This window comes from Bombina bombina, chromosome 1 (genome assembly GCF_027579735.1).
Source record: "Bombina bombina isolate aBomBom1 chromosome 1, aBomBom1.pri, whole genome shotgun sequence".
In the NCBI taxonomy this organism is placed as follows: Eukaryota; Metazoa; Chordata; class Amphibia; order Anura; family Bombinatoridae; genus Bombina; species Bombina bombina.
Genome location: NC_069499.1, coordinates 552,830,483 through 552,850,209, shown reverse-complemented (window position 1 = coordinate 552,850,209; position 19,727 = coordinate 552,830,483). Strand labels below are relative to the sequence as shown.

The 19,727-nt window shown below is 37.6% G+C and overlaps 1 protein-coding gene across 1 annotated transcript in view; it reads left to right on the top strand.

Annotated features, from left to right (window-relative positions):
* The window catches only part of LOC128645612 (aldehyde oxidase 1-like), a 365,796-nt gene that overhangs the window by 89,976 nt on the left and 256,093 nt on the right, over positions 1-19,727 (top strand). The window contains exon 9 of the mRNA XM_053698719.1: positions 13,628-13,772. Coding sequence (XP_053554694.1) covers positions 13,628-13,772 — 145 coding nt within the window. The remainder of the gene's footprint in view (positions 1-13,627; positions 13,773-19,727) is intronic.

The following is a 19,727-nucleotide window of genomic DNA, read 5'->3' as shown; positions in this document are numbered from 1 at the left end:
CAATTTTAAACAACTTTCTAATTTACTTCCATTAATAAAATGTGCACAGTCTTTTTATATTTAAACTTTTTGTGTCACCAGCTCCTACTGAGCATGTGCAAGAATAAGTGTGTATGCATTTATGAATGGCTGATTGCTGTACATGGTATACGGGTATGCATTTGTGATTGGCTGATGGCTGTCACATGGTATAGGGGGAGTGGAAAAAAACATAACTTTTAAAATTGTCAGAAAAAAAAATCTACTATTCATTTGAAGTTCAGACTAAGGCCTCTATTTATCAAGCTGTCTACTTACCTGCATTCGACGGCCCCAATACGCTTGCCTAAGATCGCCTAACATCGCCGCCGCGGACCTGAATATGTTCGCCAAATTTATCAAGAAAGCTGTCAAAAAGCCGCACATCAAGTACGGTGCGATGAGCAGCGGACTGTATTAACTAAAAGTCATCAATCTCGCTGCTCTTCGGCTTATTCGCAGCTTTCTTGCTATACTGTCACTAAGCACCCATACTATACTATACTGTTTACCCCCTAAACCGCCGCTCCCGGAGCCCCCCGCAACTAAATAAAATTATTAACCCCTAAACTGCCGCTCCCGGTCCCCGCCGCAACTCTAATAAATATATTAACCCCTAAACCGCCGCGCCCGGACCCCGCCACCACCTACATTATACCTATTAACCCCTAATCAGCCACCTCCTATACCGCCGCCATCTACATAAAGTTATTAAAGGACCAGTAAACACAGCAGATTTGCATAATCAACAAATGCAAGATAAGCAGACAATACAATAGCATTTACTCTGAATTTCAAATGAGTAGTAGATTCTTTTCTAACACATTTTAAAGTTATGTATATTTCCACTCCCCCTGTACCATGTGATAGCAATCAGCCAATCACAAATGCATATACGTATAGTCTGAGTTCTTGCACATGCTCAGTAGGAGCTGGTGACTCAAAAAAAGTGTAAATATAAAAGACTGTGCACATTTTTTTTAATGGAAGTAAATTGGAAAGTTGTTTAAAATTACATGCTCTATCTGAATCATGAAAATGTAATAAAGCCTGAGTGTCCCTTTAACCCCTATCCTGCCGATCCCGGACCACGCCACAACTAAATAATTTGTTTAACTCCTAAACCGCCACTCCCGGACCCTGCCGCCACCTACATTACACCTATTAACCCCTAATATGCCGCCCCCTATACCGCCTCCACCTACATTAAATTATTAACCCCTATCCTGCCGATTCCGGACCCCACCGCATCTAAATAAATTGTTTAATTCCTAAACTGCCGCTCCCGGAGCCCACCACCACCTACATTATATTTATTAACCCCTAATCTGCCCCCCCTACACCGCCGCCACTATAATAAAGTTATTAACCCCTAAACCTAAGTCTAACCCTAACCCTAACACCCACTAACTTAAATATAATTTAAATACATCTAAATAAAATAAATATAATTAAATAAATAATTCCTATTTAAAACTAAATACTTACCTATTAAATAAACCGCACCATAAAAATAACTCTGGTATTGAGAGTCCACAGAATGGCTGCGTTAGGCTCCAAAAAAGGAGCGTAGAGCATATTTAACGCCACTGCAACTCTCGATACCAGAGTTGCTTACGGACGCGGCCAGCCTCAAAAACGTGCTCGTGCACGATTCCCCCATAGGAAACAATGGGGCTGTTTGAGCTGAAAAAAAACCTAACACCTGCAAAAAAGCCGCGTTCAGCTCCTAACGCAGCCCCATTGTTTGCTATGGGGAAACACTTCCTACGTCTGCACCTAACACTCTAACATGTACCCCGAGTCTAAACACCACTAACCTTACACTTATAACCAATAACCTTACACTTATTAACCCCTAATCTGTCACCCCCGCTATCGCTGACCCCTGCATATTATTATTAACCCCTAATCTGCCGCTCCGTAAACCGCCGCTACTTAGATTATCCCTATGTACCCCTAATCTGCTGCCCCTAACACCGCCGACACCTATATTATATTTATTAACCCCTAATCTGCCCCCCACAACGTCGCCTCCACCTGCCTACACTTATTAACCCCTAATCTGCCGACCGGACCTGAGCGCTACTATAATAAAGTTATTAACCCCTAATCCGCCTCACTAACCCTATAATAAATAGTATTAACCCCTAATCTGCCCTCCCTAACATCGCCGACACCTAACTTCAATTATTAACCCCTAATCTGCCGACTGGAGCTCACCGCTATTCTAATAAATGGATTAACCCCTAAAGCTAAGTCTAACCCTAACACTAACACCCCCCTAAATTAAATATAATTTTAATCTAACGAAATTAATTATCTCTTATTAAATAAATTATTCCTATTTAAAGCTAAATACTTACCTGTAAAATAAATCCTAATATAGCTACACTATAAATTATAATTATATTATAGCTATTTTAGGATTAATATTTATTTTACAGGTAACTTTGTAATTATTTTAACCAGGTACAATAGCTATTAAATAGTTAATAACTATTTAATAGTTACCTAGTTAAAATAATAACAAAATTACCTGTAAAATAAATCCTAACCTAAATTACAATTAAACCTAACACTACACTATCATTAAATTAATTAAATAAAATATCTACAATTACCTACAATTAAACCTAACACTACACTATCAATACATTAATTAAATACAATATCTACAAATAACTACAATGAAATAAACTAACTAAAGTACAAAAAATAAAAAAGAACTAAGTTACAAAAAATAAAAAATATTTACAAACATAAGGAAAATCTTACAACAATTTTAAACTAATTACACCTACTCTAAGCCCCCTAATAAAATAACAAAGCCCCCAAAAATAAAAAATGCCCTACCCTATTCTAAATTACTAAAGTTCAAAGCTCTTTTACCTTACCAGCCCTGAACAGGGCCCTTTGCGGGGCATGCCCCAAAGAATTCAGCTCTTTTGCCTGTAAAAAAAAACATACAATACCCCCCCCCCAACATTACAACCCACCACCCACATACCCCTAATCTAACCCAAACCCCCCTTAAATAAACCTAACACTAAGCCCCTGAAGATCATCCTACCTTGTCTTCACCATACCAGGTTCACCGATCCGTCCTGGCTCCAAAATCTTCATCCAACCCAAGCGGGGGCTGGCGATCCATCATCCGGCGGCTGAAGAGGTCCAGAAGAGGATCCAAAGTCTTCATCCTATCCGGGAAGAAGAGTAGATCCGGACCAGCATCCATCATCTTCCAAGCGGCATCTTCTATCTTCATCCGATGAGGACCGGCTCCATCCTGAAGACCTCCACCGCGGACCCATCTTCATCCGGCGACGTCCAACTGAAGAATGACGGTTCCTTTAAGGGACGTCATCCAAGATGGCGTCCCTCGAATTCCGATTGGCGGATAGGATTCTATCAGCCAATCGGAATTAAGGTAGGAATATTCTGATTGGCTGATGGAATCAGCCAATCAGAATCAAGTTCAATCCGATTGGCTGATCCAATCAGCCAATCAGATTGAGCTCACATTCTATTGGCTGTTCCAATCAGCCAATAGAATGCGAGCTCAATCTGATTGGCTGATTGGATCAGCCAATCGGATTGATCTTGATTCTGATTGGCTGATTCCATCAGCCAATCAGAATATTCCTACCTTAATATCCGATTGGCTGATAGAATCCTATCAGCCAATCGGAATTCGAGGGACGCCATCTTGGATGACGTCCCTTAAAGGAACCGTCATTCTTCAGTTGGACGTCACCGGATGTAGATGGGTCCGCGGTGGAGGTCTTCAGGATGGAGCCGATCCTCATCGGATGAAGATAGAAGATGCTGCTTGGAAGATGATGGTTGCCGGTCCGGATCTACTCTTCTTCCCGGATAGGATGAAGACTTTGGAGCCTCTTCTGGACCTCTTCAGCCGCCGGATGATGGATCGCCAGCCCCCGCTTGGGTTGGATGAAGATTTTGGAGCCAGGACGGATCGGTGAACCTGGTATGGTGAAGACAAGGTAGGATGATCTTCAGGGGCTTAGTGTTAGGTTTATTTAAGGTGGGTTTGGGTTAGATTAGGGGTATGTGGGTGGTGGGTTGTAATGTTGGGGGGTATTGTATGGGTTTTTTTTACAGGCAAAAGAGCTGAATTCTTTGGGGCATGCCCCGCAAAGGGCCCTGTTCAGGGCTGGTAAGGTAAAAGAGCTTTGAACTTTAGTAATTTAGAATAGGGTAGGGCATTTTTTATTTTGGGGGGCTTTGTTATTTTATTAGGGGGCTTAGAGTAGGTGTAATTAGTTTAAAATTGTTGTAAGATTTTCCATATGTTTGTAAATATTTTTTTATTTTTTGTAACTTAGTTCTTTTTTATTTTTTGTACTTTAGTTAGTTTATTTCATTGTAGTTATTTGTAGATATTGTATTTAATTAATGTATTGATAGTGTAGTGTTAGGTTTAATTGTAGGTAATTGTAGATATTTTATTTAATTAATTTAATGATAGTGTAGTGTTAGGTTTAATTGTAACTTAGGTTAGGATTTATTTTACAGGTAATTTTGTTATTATTTTAACTAGGTAACTATTAAATAGTTATTAACTATTTAATAGCTATTGTACCTGGTTAAAATAATTACAAAGTTACCTGTAAAATAAATATTAATCCTAAAATAGCTATAATATAATTATAATTTATAGTGTAGCTATATTAGGATTTATTTTACAGGTAAGTATTTAGCTTTAAATAGGAATAATTTATTTAATAAGAGATAATTAATTTCGTTAGATGTAAATTATATTTAACTTAGGGGGGTGTTAGTGTTAGGGTTAGACTTAGCTTTAGGGGTTAATACATTTATTAGAATAGCGGTGAGCTCCAGTCGGCAGATTAGGGGTTAATAATTGAAGTTAGGTGTCGGCGATGTTAGGAAGGGCAGATTAGGGGTTAATACTATTTATTATAGGGTTAGTGAGGCGGATTAGGGGTTAATAACTTTATTATGATAGCGGTGCGGTCCGCTCGGCAGATTAGGGGTTAATAAGTGTAGGCAGGTGGAGGCGACGTTGTGGGGGGCAGATTAGGGGTTAATAAATATAATATAGGGGTCGGCGGTGTTAGGGGCAGCAGATTAGGGGTACATAGCTATAATGTAGGTGGCGGCTCTTTGCGGTCGGCAGATTAGGGGTTAATTATTGTAGGTAGCTGGCTGCGACGTTGTGGGGGGCAGGTTAGGGGTTAATAAATATAATATAGGGGTCGGCGGTGTTAGGGGCAGCAGATTAGGGGTACATAAGGATAACGTAGGTGGCGGTCGGCAGATTAGGGGTTAAAAAAATTAAATCGAGTGGCGGCGATGTGGGGGGGCCTCGGTTTAGGGGTACATAGGTAGTTTATGGGTGTTAGTGTACTTTAGAGTACAGTAGTTAAGAGCTTTATGAACCGGCGTTAGCCCAGAAAGCTCTTAACTACTGACTTTTTTCTGCGGCTGGAGTTTTGTCGTTAGATTTCTAACGCTCACTTCAGCCACGACTCTAAATACCGGAGTTAGAAAAATCCCATTGAAAAGATAGGATACGCAATTGACGTAAGGGGATCTGCGGTATGGAAAAGTCGCGGCTGAAAAGTGAGCGTTAGACCCTTTTTTGAGTGACTCCAAATACCGGAGGTAGCCTAAAACCAGCGTTAGGAGCCTCTAACGCTGGTTTTCACGGCTACCGCCAAACTCCAAATCTAGGCCTAAGATAGCTACAATATAACTAATAGTTACATTGTAGCTATCTTAGGGTTTATTTTTATTTTACAGGCAACTTTGTATTTATTTTACCTAGGTACAATAGTTATTAAATAGTTATTAACTATTTCATAACTACCTAGCTAAAATAAATGCAAAAGTACCTGTAAAATAAATCCTAACCTAAGTTACAATTAAACCTAACACTACAATTAAATAAATTAAATTAGTTAACTACAATTACCTACAATTAAATACAATTAAATAAAATAAACTAAAGTACAAAAAAAAAAACACTAAATTACAGAAAATAAAAAAAATTACAAGAATTTTAAAATAATTACACCTAATCTAAGCCCCCTAATAAAATAAAAAAGCACACCAAAATAATAAAATTCCCTACCCTACACTAAATTACAAATAGCCCTTAAAAGGGCTTTTTATGGGGCATTGCCCCAAAGTATTCAGCTCTTTTACCTGTAAAAAAAGAAATACAACCCCCCAACATTAAAACCCACCACCCACACACCCAACCCTACTCTAAAACCCACCCAAACCCCCCTTAAAAAAACCTAACACTAACCCCCTTGAAGATCACACTACCTTGAGCCGTCTTCACCCAGCCGGGCACAAGTGGACCTCCAGAGGGGCAGAAGTCTTCATCCGATCTGGGCTGAAGAGGACCTCCAGACTGCAGAAGGCATCATCCAGGCGGCATCTTCTATCTTCATCCATCCGGAGTGGAGCGGGTCCATCTTCAATCCAGCCGACGCAGAGCATCCTCTTCCATCGCTGTCCTCACGAAGAATGAAGGTTCCTTTAAATGACGTCATCATAGATGGCGTCCCTTGAATTCCGAATGGCTGATAGGACGTCGATGGAAGTGGATGCTTCGCGTCGGATGGATTGAAGATGGACCAGCTCCGTTCCGGATGGATGAAGATAGAAGATGCCGCCTGGATGAAGTCTTCTGCCTGTCTGGAGGTCCTCTTCTGCCCGGATTGGATGAAGACTTCTGCCCCTCTGGAGGACCACTTGTGCCCGGCTGGGTGAAGACGGCTCTAGGTAGGGTGATAATCAGGGGGTTAGTGTTTTTTTAAAGGGGGGTTTGGGTGGGTTTTAGAGTAGGGCTGGGTGTGTTGGAGGTAGGTTTTAATGTTGGGGGGGTTGTTTTTCTTTTTTTACAGGGAAAAGAGCTGATTACTTTGGGGAAATGCCCAGCAAAAGGCCCTTTTAAGGGCTATTTGTAATTTAGTGTAGGGTAGGGAATTTTATTATTTTGGTGGGCTTTTTTATTTTATTAGGGGGCTTAGATTAGGTGTAATTAGTTTAAAATTCTTGTAATTATTTTTTTATTTTCTGTAATTTAGTGTTTGTTTTTTTGTACTTTATTTTATTTTATTTAATTGTATTTAATTGTAGGTAATTGTAGTTAATTAATTTAATTTATTTAATTGTAGTGTTAGGTGTAACTTAGGTTAGGATTTATTTTACAGGTACTTTTGTATTTATTTTAACTAGGTAGTTATTAAATAGTTAATAACTATTTAATATTTTTTGTACCTAGTTAAAATAAATACAAAGTTGCCTGTAAAATTAAAACAAAAACTAAAATACCTACAATGTAATTATTAATTATATTGTAGCTATCTTAGGGTTTATTTTATAGGTATTTAGTTTTAAATAGGAATAATTTAGTTAAAAATAGTAAATTTATTTAGATTAATTTAAATAATATTTAAGTTAGGGGGTGTTAGGGTTAGATTTAGGTTTAGGGGTTAAAAAAATAAATATAGTTGCGGAGGTGTAGGGGGGCAGATTAGGGCTTAATAAATATAATGTAGGTGGCGGCGGGGCCCGGGAGCGGCGGTTTAGGGGTAATAGCTTTATTTAGTTGCGGTGGGGTCCGGGAGCGGCGGTTTAGGGGTTAATACATTTATTAGAGTGACGGTGAGCTCCGGGAGCGGCAGTTTAGGGGTTAATAAGTATAAAGTAGGTGGCAGCAGTGTAGGGGGGGCCGATTAGGGGTGTTTAGACTCGGGGTACATGTTAGGGTGTTAGGTGTAGACATTTCCCATAGGAATCAATATGATATCGGGCAGCAGCGAACATGAGCTTTCGCTGCTGTCAGACTCCCATTGATTCCTATGGCATCCGCCTCCTCCAGGGCGGCGGATTGAAAACCAGGTACGCTGGGCCGGAAAAGTGGCGAGCGTACCTGGTAGGATCTTGATAACTTCCAAAAGTAGTGAGATTGTGCCGAACTTGCGTTTGGAACATCTGGAGTGACGTAACCATCGATCTGTGTCGGACTGAGTCTGGCGGATTGTATGTTACGTCACTAAATTCTAGTTTTGCCGGTCTCTAGCCTTTGATAACTAAGGCGAATCAGGCTCGCTACAAATACACTGCGGAATTCCAGCGTATTTGCGGTTGACAGCTTGATAAATAGAGGCCTATGTGCTATTGCATTGTCTTGTTATCTTGCATTTGTTGATTAAGCAAATATACTGTGTTGACTGGTGCTTTAAGTGCTACATCACAGAAGTATTTGCTGCAATGTTTTAACAGTTTTATACATAGTGCTCAACACATGCACCTGCGCCTAAATAAGTACTGTATGCTCTCATGTACCTAGGTTTCATTTAATCAAACAAAAAGAAACAGGTTTCTTTCATAATTGAATGTTTAAATTGTAAACTTGATCTAAATCCAGGATTGCCAAATTTCTAAGAAAACAAAAACCCAGCCACCCTAGTTAGCATTATTAATTATGCACACATGACTTCACAGGGAGTGACAAACTTGTTTTCAAGTCACTTTCAGTCCAGTTAAAATGTACTAATGAAATGTAGAGATAGAGAGGGATAGACAGTGGGATAATCAAACAGAAAGATAAATAAATAGATAGATATAGATAGATAGATAGATAGATAGATAGATAGATAGATAGATAGATAGATAGATAGATGATAGAAAGAAAAATATGTTAATGCAATATTTAAAGGGACATGTTATTCAATTTGTTTCTATTATGTAAACAACAATAGTTTTGCCTAATACGAGGTCAATTTAAGAAGCTGTTTAAATGTAAAATAAAACTGTCAGAAAGTGCATGATAGTATACAACTTGCATAATAGTATACAACTGAGTCCTGGGTCTCCTTGGTGCTATTGCTCACTGGCTGAGAGAAAGATAGATAAATAGATAGACAAATATACAAAGCAGATAGATACAGACAGACAGAAAAACAGATACAGGCAGAAAACAGATAGATAGATACAGACAGATAAGTATATAGACAGGCTGATAGAAAGACACATATCCTTTCACGCTGTCCGATTTAATGAATATTCAAGTGAAAAACTTACCTTTAATGATTCAGAAAATAACCCATAAAAGCGTGACAAGAATTATGTAAAATAGGCTCTTTCTGAAACAAACCTTGTATGGGTTTGGCTTGGATAGTGACTTGGTGGGAAAGATATTTGCACTTTATAATAAACCACATTCCAGATCTCAAATGGGACCAGGCAAGGTTGCCCACTCTCACAGCTACTTTTTGTACTCTCAATGGAGATATTAGCTTCATATGTGAGAAATAGTGTAGATATTACTGGCCACACTATTGGGAAAACAGAATACAAAATAACACTTTACGCGGATGATATCTTCGTTACCCTCACAAACCCTGACTTATCTATTCCTACCTTCATGCAGCTACTACAAACATACGGTCATTATTCTAACCTGCGAATAAATGTTTCAAAATTGGAATTATTGCCGGTTCATTTGAAGCATATGGTTGTGGAAGATATACAGCGGCGGTTTAATTTCAGAATCCAAGAGAGAGCAATTAAATATCTAGGAGTCTATATGTCCCCAGTTATGCTAGAAACACTAACATTGAACTATAAAGCCCTTACAGCACATATTACTTTGCTGTTAAGACATTGGAGTGATACATTTTTATCTTGGCTCGGTAAACTTAATGCAATTAAAATGATAATTTTGCCTAAAATATTGTACCTCCTTCAGACCTTGCCGATACCTCTTCCAGATCGAATGATATTTCATCTTCAGAAAATGTTAAACTCCTTTATATGGTCACATAAACGCCCGCGCGTTGCCACAGTCACATTATATCGTCCTAAAGAGCTAGGGGGACTGGGTGCCCCAAATATATTACATTATAGACTTGCGACTTTTCTAGCTAGGATAGTGGACTGGTGCAAACACGCGAACAGCAAGGAATGGGTTCAGCTGGAACACCATTTAACCAGCGACACTACCATAAGTGGACAATGCTGGCTCCCACCTAATCATAGAACATTGTTACGCACGACCCCAACAATCACAAGAGAAACTTATAGGATTTGGGATACGATTATAAAGAGACACAAACATATTTCAACAACATACTCACCCTTAACTCCAATGTTAGGAAACCCCATATGTCCAATACAACTTAAGTTATGTGGTCAAAATGATGAAGGGATCAGTGAGGCCTTACCGGTTTATAACTTTTTTCAGGATGGGAAAGTCAAAACACAGCTCGAGATTGTCTCCAGTTGTGGAGACGTATTTCGAAATTGGTTAACATATTCACAAGTCCACCATTTTCTATCCACGCATTCATTTAAAACACAATTGAAGCGTGCTCTTACCCCCTTTGAAAACTTGTGTATAGCACCACTGCCTAGTAGAGGTACTCTTTCTCTCGCACATAAACAAATAGTTGCATCTTATTCTAATGTCATGCATACTTATGTAGCTAGATGGGAAAAGGAGACAAAAGGCACTATACCTACAGAAACATGGCTAGCCATATTCTTCCATATGAGTAAGTCTTCTTCTTCCATAGTCACCTTAGAAATGAACCTGAAGTTAATGTGCAGGTGGTATTACAACCCGGCGCGCTTGCACCAACTCTTTCCAAATATCCCAGCATTGTGCTGGAGAGGCTGCCAAGAAATAGGAACTCAGTTCCGTATATGGTGGCAGTGCCCAATAGCGAAGAAATATTGGGAATCTATAAAGACGGAAATTGAACGAGTGTTACAAATCCCCTTAGCCTATAATATATGGATTTTCCTCTTTAATCATTTCCCCAAACTTAAGTGTAAGTTTAGACTTGCACTATTGACATTGATGGTTAACTCAGCTAAAAAATTGATTCCCCTAAATTGGAAAAAAGGAGAACTTCCAACAATCACAACATGGAAAGATACAGTAACACATAACCTACAATTAGAAAAATACCACTATAGACACACTAACCGATTAGACGACTACTCTTCCATCTATTTCCTATGGGAGGAATATTTGAATGCTGGACTGAAAAAACCTCTGGTGACGTAAGACCAATGGCGAAACGGAAGAGGTACTGTTGGTAGCTCTAACCTAGGTCACAGGGCTTGCCTGATTCTCCTACTCCATAGGTTTATTTAGATCTAAGTGAGGAGTGATAGATATCAAGGAAACCACTCTTTTATAACGGCTGGTACTCTGGTACATTGATATTCTGACACTTTATCTATCTATTTAGCTAATAATCCATTTATCTAATTATTTAGTTACTGATTCTCATTGATGCTTTTTTTTTTTTTTTTCTCTTTGTTTTTTCCATGAAGATAAGGGCACTATAACTTGTTTATTTGATTTTGCAGAAATGCCATAATTACCTATTTGAGATGAACACTTTATTTAACTGAAAATGTGGAAGGGACTCTGGAAAGGGCCCTTTGCTTAGAGAGATAGATGTCTTCTACTTCTAACTAATTGTGTTCTCTATGTAGAGTGATACTATGTTTTTGTATCTGAGTTTGCAAGGATTGTGGTGAATTGTAATCACACCTATGCTCTGTATCTTTTAGTTCCTTCAATAAAGTTTGTTTAAAATAAAAAAAAAAAGAATAATGTAAAATAAGCGATTCAACATTTTGTATTTCAGCATTTTTTATTGAAACATTTGGATATAATTGGAGTTGTGAATTCACAGACAGAATACTCTCCCTATTTAGGAGAGGCATTTTTCTATATCTTATCTATATAAACGCGAAAAGTACAACATTACTCTTAACAGGTAAACCAAAATGGGATACATAATTGAATATTAATCTCACAGATTATGTTTTGAGCCGAAGTAGGAAAAGAGTTAGTAAAATCTCCTTGGCTACATACAATCAGGAAGCACAAATTAAATAAATTCATATGGCATTGGCATACCTAACTGCTACAAGATTAGAAGTTTCTAGTTTGAAATATGCTATTGGCTTGGTAAATTAAACCAAATAAAGATAAACCTTAAAATTCAGGAACATTTTTCCTTAGTGGATGGTATAAAACATAACAAAAGAACAAGGTTTATAAGCATGATTATTTTGACTGCCAAGAAATTTATATTAAAATTATGGAAATCTCGGAAAGGGCAATCATTGGGGATAAACGCACAGTACTGCAGAGTCGAGTAAAAATACATGATCTAATGGATTATAATGGCCCTTTATATTTAGAGGTCAATTTATTAAGCTCCGTATGGAGCTTGATGCCCCGTGTTTCCAGCTGGCTTTCAAGCTCGCTGGAAACAGAAGTTATGAAGCAGCGGTCTAAAGACCGCTGCTTCATAACCTGTCCGCCTGCTCTGAGGTGGCGGATAGAAATCAACCTGATCATATTGACACCCCCTGCTAGCGGCTGATTGGCCACAAATCTACAGGGGGCGGCATTGCACCAGCAGTTCACAAGAACTGCTGGTGCAATGATAAATGCCGACAGCGTATGCTGTCTGCATTTATCATTGTGCGGCGGATATGATACGCTACATTGTATCATGTCCGTCCGCACTTTAATAAATTTACCCCTTAGTGTTGCGATGGTGAAATGTAAAATATTATTTTGTTAGGTTGGTAGATTGTAATCTACATTTCCTCTTAACAAAAAATTCATGATATTTCCATTTTGCTAAAAAGAAACATTAAATATTGAACATGTTATCAAATTTAATACATATTTTATAAGTGATCTAGCATCTGCATTTTTTACTTTCAATGCAGCAAATCTATGAGCCAATTGTAAAACAAAAACCCTTAACAGTTACAAAGTTGGACCCTGTATAAAGGCATGCTAGTAGCCTGATTTTCAGCTATATTGTTGGAGATTGAGTAATACACTGACTAAAATAATCTAGTGACAGCAGATTTTTCATACCTCTTCATTTTAGTGGCTGGATCATACGCCACTTTTGATTAGTTACAGATTGCTCTATTCAACTCACTAAATCATAGTGGCACATGATGGTTGGTTACTATGATCAGTCTGATCCTACAAAACACTTTAACCCTAACTGTACTGTGTTTCTGCATCTAACTAAACTATCTTGATCTTCCTAGCATAATTCATTCTAACCATGACCTCAACTTTTACAATAACCCCTAAGGGTCAACACAACACCAAGCTAGTGAAATCATCCCAAACTATGGCCTCCCAAGTAACCTTAATGACTAACTTAATCCCCCACTACTAGTATCCTAACTTTGCTATCCAATAAAAAAAACCCTTTTAAGATAAACACTCCAATAAATTACTTCCCTCACTGTAAACCCTCTACTATGCAGTCCCCTTCACATAAGTGAGTTAAATTCAGTCGGAGTTATCGATGGGGCGGTAGTGTAGAGAGTCTTTGTGGCGGGGAAAGTCACATGGTTGTGCAGCTTATCATATTGTAAAGCGGTGTAGATGGTAATTGTTTGCAGTGTTTGTTATGTATGCGTGAGTGTAGAGGTAACAGTGTTTGTTTTGGGGGATTGTGGTTAAGTGATGGGGAGGATCTTGATAGACATTAGAATAAAATAAATTAATGATTAATATTTATTTTTCTCTGCATTTCAGCTCCTTCTGGATAAACAGATGAAAAGGATGGCTGCTTTCCAAGGCGAGAGAATAAATTGGTATTCTCCAGCAACACTCTCCGAACTCTTGGATTTGAAAACTAAATATCCCAAAGCACCTCTTGTAGTTGGGAACACTGCAGTAGGTAGGTGGAACATGATTAATGTCAATATGGCAAAAAAAGAAAGAATAAGAATTCCACTGCTTTAAACGCTGTGTTCATCTGGCGGGAACAAGGTTACTAAAAAGCCCAAATCTCGATTGCTGGTATATATTTAAAATTAGTACTCTAGTTTATTCATATGTTTTTAGGTGGTAGGAAAATATTGTAGTTGAAGCACAAATTCACTTAATCATTAACTTCTGATGTGTAGAAAACATTTCCAGTCCATACAATCCCCATATAGAAAATCAAAGGAGTTATAGTTCACGCAGGATGAACAACCACTACTTCCACTTTGTCCTTTGGAATTCTATCATGCTCCAGAAAAAAACAGTCAGTTTCTGGGAAATACCGTATTGTTCCGCATATAGGCCGCACTTTTTTCCCTTGATTTGTAGCTTTAAATTTGCATTGCGGCCTATATGCGGGGCGCGGCCTATAATCGGGTGCTTTTCGGCTAAATTGTACATGCGCAGTATGGCCGAACTTCTGGTGCACCCTGTGGCCTTATGGGTAATGTAGTCCGCCAGAGTTGGATGGTTTTACGAGAGGGACGATAGTTGGTAGGTTTGGCAGGACGCTCATATGCATTAGCCACCGCTGTGAAAATGCGGTAATGCTGAGCACAGTGTAATGCTGAGAACGGACATATGAATGAGGAGGGAGAAAGTGGGCAGAGCACAAGGGACATGTGAGTCAGTTGCGATACTGATATTTTCTCGTAAGAAACAGTTTTTTTTTGCCTTCACATCATACCTGCTAAAATAAATAAAAAATTGCTTTAATACGATATGTTAAAATAAAACAAAGGAAAGATGCTGTACTCCTTAGTGCTGGTGATTTCAAATGTGAAAAAAGCCTTTATTCAGCCATTAAAGCTGTAATGGCTGAATAAAGATTTTTTCACATTTTAAATTACGGTACTAAGGAGTGCAGCATCTTTCCTTTGTTTTATTCTATACTCTTGGGAAAGTGGAAAAGGATCCCCTGGGAGCTGGCACCCTGCATTGGCACTCATTGCTTGCACATTTGGGAATCCAGGTCTCAATCACTTGCAAACATTGCAGCTTGTGCAACTAATGTGCATATTTTCTTTGAAATTACATTTCTTCAAAATGGCACCAAACTTTAAGGGTGCGGCCTATAATCAGGTGCAGCCTATATGCGGCACAATGCGGTATATGTGCAGAGAACTTATTTTATCACATCCACTATTAGTAAGTCTGTTTCCTATTGCTTGGAATTTAATAATCTAATCTTCTCAGCACAGTTCTTCTAAACACTTAGAAAATGTATTTAGGGAAGTTTCTTAAAGGGACATAAAAGCCCAAAAAGAAAATGTAATGTGTTAGAGACCTTTAGTATAATATTACTGTTTGAATATAAATACATGTTTTACCCCTGCCAAAGAGTTGAACATATGGCTAAACTCAGTTTCAGAGCTGAACACATCCAGTGAGTCAATGACAAAAGACAAATGTGTGTAGCCACCAATCAGCAGCTATTTCCCTTAGTGCATACCTAGGTATGCTCTTTAGTAAAGGATACCAAGTAAATGATATAAATTATTTTATAATTGCATTCTCTTTCTAAATTATGAAAGTTCTGTTTTTGACTTTCATGTCTTTTTAAATATAGATGATATCCCCTTCTGAAAACGCACAATTCACATTTTGTTTCACACTATCTCCATTTTCCTGCTTTCAAGCCTTTAATCTTGAATGTTTACCCTTTTGTCCTGATATATTATTTTACGGTTTGTAAATTACTCCTCAGTCACTGATAACACTGAATCTGCTTTTTAGTACTTCTACCTATCTATCTATTTTTATATATATATATATATATATATATATATATATATATATATATATATATATATATATATATATATATATATATATATATAATCTGAATATGAATAAGCACTCGCTGGATTTCAAAACCACAAAAATTTATTCGGCAGTGACGTTTCGGGGCATTCACCCCTTCCTCCTCTGAGGAAAGGGTGAATGCCCCGAAACGTCACTGCCGAATAAATTTTTGTGGTTTTGAAATCCAGCGAGTGCTTATTCATATTCAGATTATTCATTCCGTTAAGCACCCTGGTCTGTGTCTGGGTTGGCAAGTGAGAGTGCACTACATTGAAGTCTATATATATATATATATATATATATATATATATATATATATACTGTATATATATATATATATATTTATATATATATATATATATATACATACATACATATATGATTATAGGCGCTGGTATCACAAGTGAGGTGCAATGCAAATGCGACCTCGTGTTCACATTGCATGGAAACATTGTGCTCACAAGTGCGTGCTTCCATATGTTTCCATATGCTCCAATGAGAGCCTAGTTCTTATACCATAAGACACGGCAGGAGAACTAGCACAGCTAAGGGGGTAAGTCGCACAGTAATGGGCAGCAGATTATATATATATATATATATATATATATATATATATATATATATATATATATATATATGGGATATAAAAGGGGTACTAATCTAAAGGATCTCTTGGTTAAGACTGACCCTAAACATTGCTATCAAACAATACAGAAAGTTAACATCAAGGGTTGTTATAAATGCCTTGGGTGCATTACCTGTAACTCCATGATATCAACGAAAACATTTCACCACCCACATAACAATAAGATTTACAAGATTCGCCATTCCATTTCCTGTAATACAACACATGTACACGTAGTGTATTTACTCGTTTGCCCATGTTCTTCTTTTTATGTGGGCAAAACACAAGGAACCATAAAGGAAAGGATGGCAAATCCCCGCCTGGCCATCAGACAAGCTTTTGACACCAGACAATCTGATCAACCGGTGGCATGCCATTGCCTGAAAAAAATCACACCCGGTGGCTTCCATAAGGATTATCCTAATCGATCATGTCCCTTAACCGGACAGAGGAGGAAACCGTAACAAGATGCTCCTTAAACGGGAGGCAGAGTGGATTTTTCGCCTAGGAACTGTGTATCCTGGAGGACTCAATTCAGTACTGGACTTCAAGGCCATGATCTAGGAGATGGCATTCGAAACATACCTGGGGTGCAGTGGGGGTGGTTACTAACAGTCTTGGGGTTACAGCACACCATTAGATGTGCGGTTCCTTCATGTACTGGTTGGTATGGGCTTATTTGAATAGGGTCACACTGGTGTGGACCTGGTTCATTCCATGTTCCCCCTACCCCTACTGGGGTATGAGTCACTCTATCACTCAGTGCCCCCTAGTAGCCTGTTACTGGCACTATTATGGCTGGCATGACATAGTCAGGAAAGGTTCTAACCCATCCACAGTTATAGTAATAGAGATGGGAAGCAAAATTTGCATGATTTAAATGACATATGCTCATCTTTATTTTATTTTATTTTAATTTTTTATTTATTTGTTTCTGTTTTTAGTTCCTTACATCTGAAAAAGCCTAACCATAAGGGTCATGGCAACGATGTTTAGCTTATTATATTTGTGCATCTTCTCGACTGGTACTGGATTCAGTGGGGTATGACAATACTTGGACCACTAGTACATATGAGACATATGAATAATGTTACCCACTCCTATAACCAGATACTATATATATGTTTCTTTTAGCAAGTGTGAAATTTTGTTTGGATTAGATAGGTTCATATGGTTCAGTGATAATATAACAGCAGGGGTATTAACCATGAATGCATTTCTACGTCTTCTTACACACTTTAATTCTCTGTTTAGCAGCTCTGTATAAAGAACTAGTATTCTTCCTATGGTAGTACAGGACAAGACGAACATGGGTACAATATTTAACTTATTGTTGGCATAATGAGCCATGTCTAGTGGGTGTGGTTTATTTTGTGACACTTGAGTAACGCTTGACTGACATTATGTTTACATGAGAGCGGGATATAGTGTCCTGACACCGTAGGGATACCAGACTACATTAATTAGACAATTGGCACATATGGTTCCATATAGAGGATTTTGTGGGATGTGTTACTACGCTACAACGGTTAACATTGTGACATGATCATGATATTAAGTATCAACTCCCATGTAATACTAAGAGCTGTAGGATTGACTAATAACAATTGTGGGAGTGACCGAAGGGGAGGTGACTTCCGGTGCTATGAATCTTCCATATGTTAGGTGACTTGTACCATCACCCTAAAACATATAGGTGTCCTCTAATTGATGTACTAGTCTAAACCAATAAACAATACAAGTTTCTCTTTACGTTATATCTTTTTGCATTTTTTTACTTTTACATGAGTTTCCTAAAACTGGAAGCTGAGAGACTTCCGGTTTACTGAAACACACACATGCGTTCCATACACGATTTCACAGTCTTTGAGATTGCTTGGTTTAACATTAAGGTTAGTTTTTCTCTACACAGTTTAGATTGAGTATGAAGCACTATGATTAACTATGTAAATAAGCATGGCAAAAGATTTTGCGTTTTGTTTTTCTGCTTCTAATAACAGAACTCTATTATGTTATAATATGTTTTTTCACAACCGGAAGTGAGGTGACTTCCGGTCTCATTGGAACACATGGCGTGCGTTCCACTGAATTACACAGGAACTGGATTATTTGACACAGGTGGTTTGTATTGTTTTCTTAATTTGAATGTTTAACACTATATAAGATTGTGATGTGACACTTTTTTTTTATTCTGATGAAGGGGTCTGTGTGAACCCCGAAACGTCAATAAACATTGGTTTTTGACCTATCATTGACAAGTCCTGAGAGTGCTTTCGTTTGATGTGGTATATATATATATATATATATATATATATATAAATAACCATATACATATATATTTATGTGGTAAATATATATAAATATATATATAAGCATATACATATATATTTACAGGGAACACACATTTCCCATAGATCTCAATATAAAGGCAATTTTCACTGCCATTTTTTTTTTTCAAACACCCCACAGCCGCCAACTTTAGCCTCCAAAAACTGCCTAGTACAGTTACTTTTGAAAACAAAAAATATGCTATATATTTTATTTTTCCCCAAAAGGCACTGCAATTTTTTTTTTTTTTTGGGGGGGGGGGGGCAGTTGGTTCACATTTAAAAAATTAACCAGAGGTCTGACCTCTGGTTAATTTTTTGAGCGCTAAATGCTACTGCGAGCTCGCGGTAGCTATAACCAGCCACTTGTAATGGCTGGTTATTTATCACATGCCTGTAAAAGGGCGAATTTTCCCGTTTATGGGAGCACGATAAATTAGTGCTCCACTTGTAATCTATATATATATATATATATATATATATATATATATATATATATATACAGATAAATATAGGAATATCTATTTATAAATACATATTCCCCTATGTGCAGAACATTGGAATGTGAAATAGTACATACACAGTATAACATTTTAATAAAAATGAATATTGCATAAATATGTTTTTACATGTTTTTATCTACTTGACTACAAAAGGCCTCCAATGCACTTATATATGTCAATATGTGTGTACAAACGTATTTATGTGTTTATATGTGTATGTATGTCTGTAAATACATAAATACATCACATATGTAGACACATATATATATCTTTAGACATGTATATGTATGTATCTCTGTGACCTCATATCTGAGCCATTCTAACTTTGTTGAGCTATATTCTTTTTTTAATCATTTTTATCAGATAGTGTTATCATAAGTGTAAGTGTAATTTGTAATGTATTTTTGAGGTGTTTTTTGACACTTTTTGTTTCACGAAACAGTTAACCAGAGCTCTGAGGTTGCGTTACTCATTCTAAAATAAATTGTGAATGCGTCAAGCGATCGTGTTTACTTTCTTACTAGTGGTAAATACAACACGTGCAAACATCCGCAATACACTCCTTTTCACTCACGCTTAAGTGGCCCTAAATTTGATAAAAGACAAAC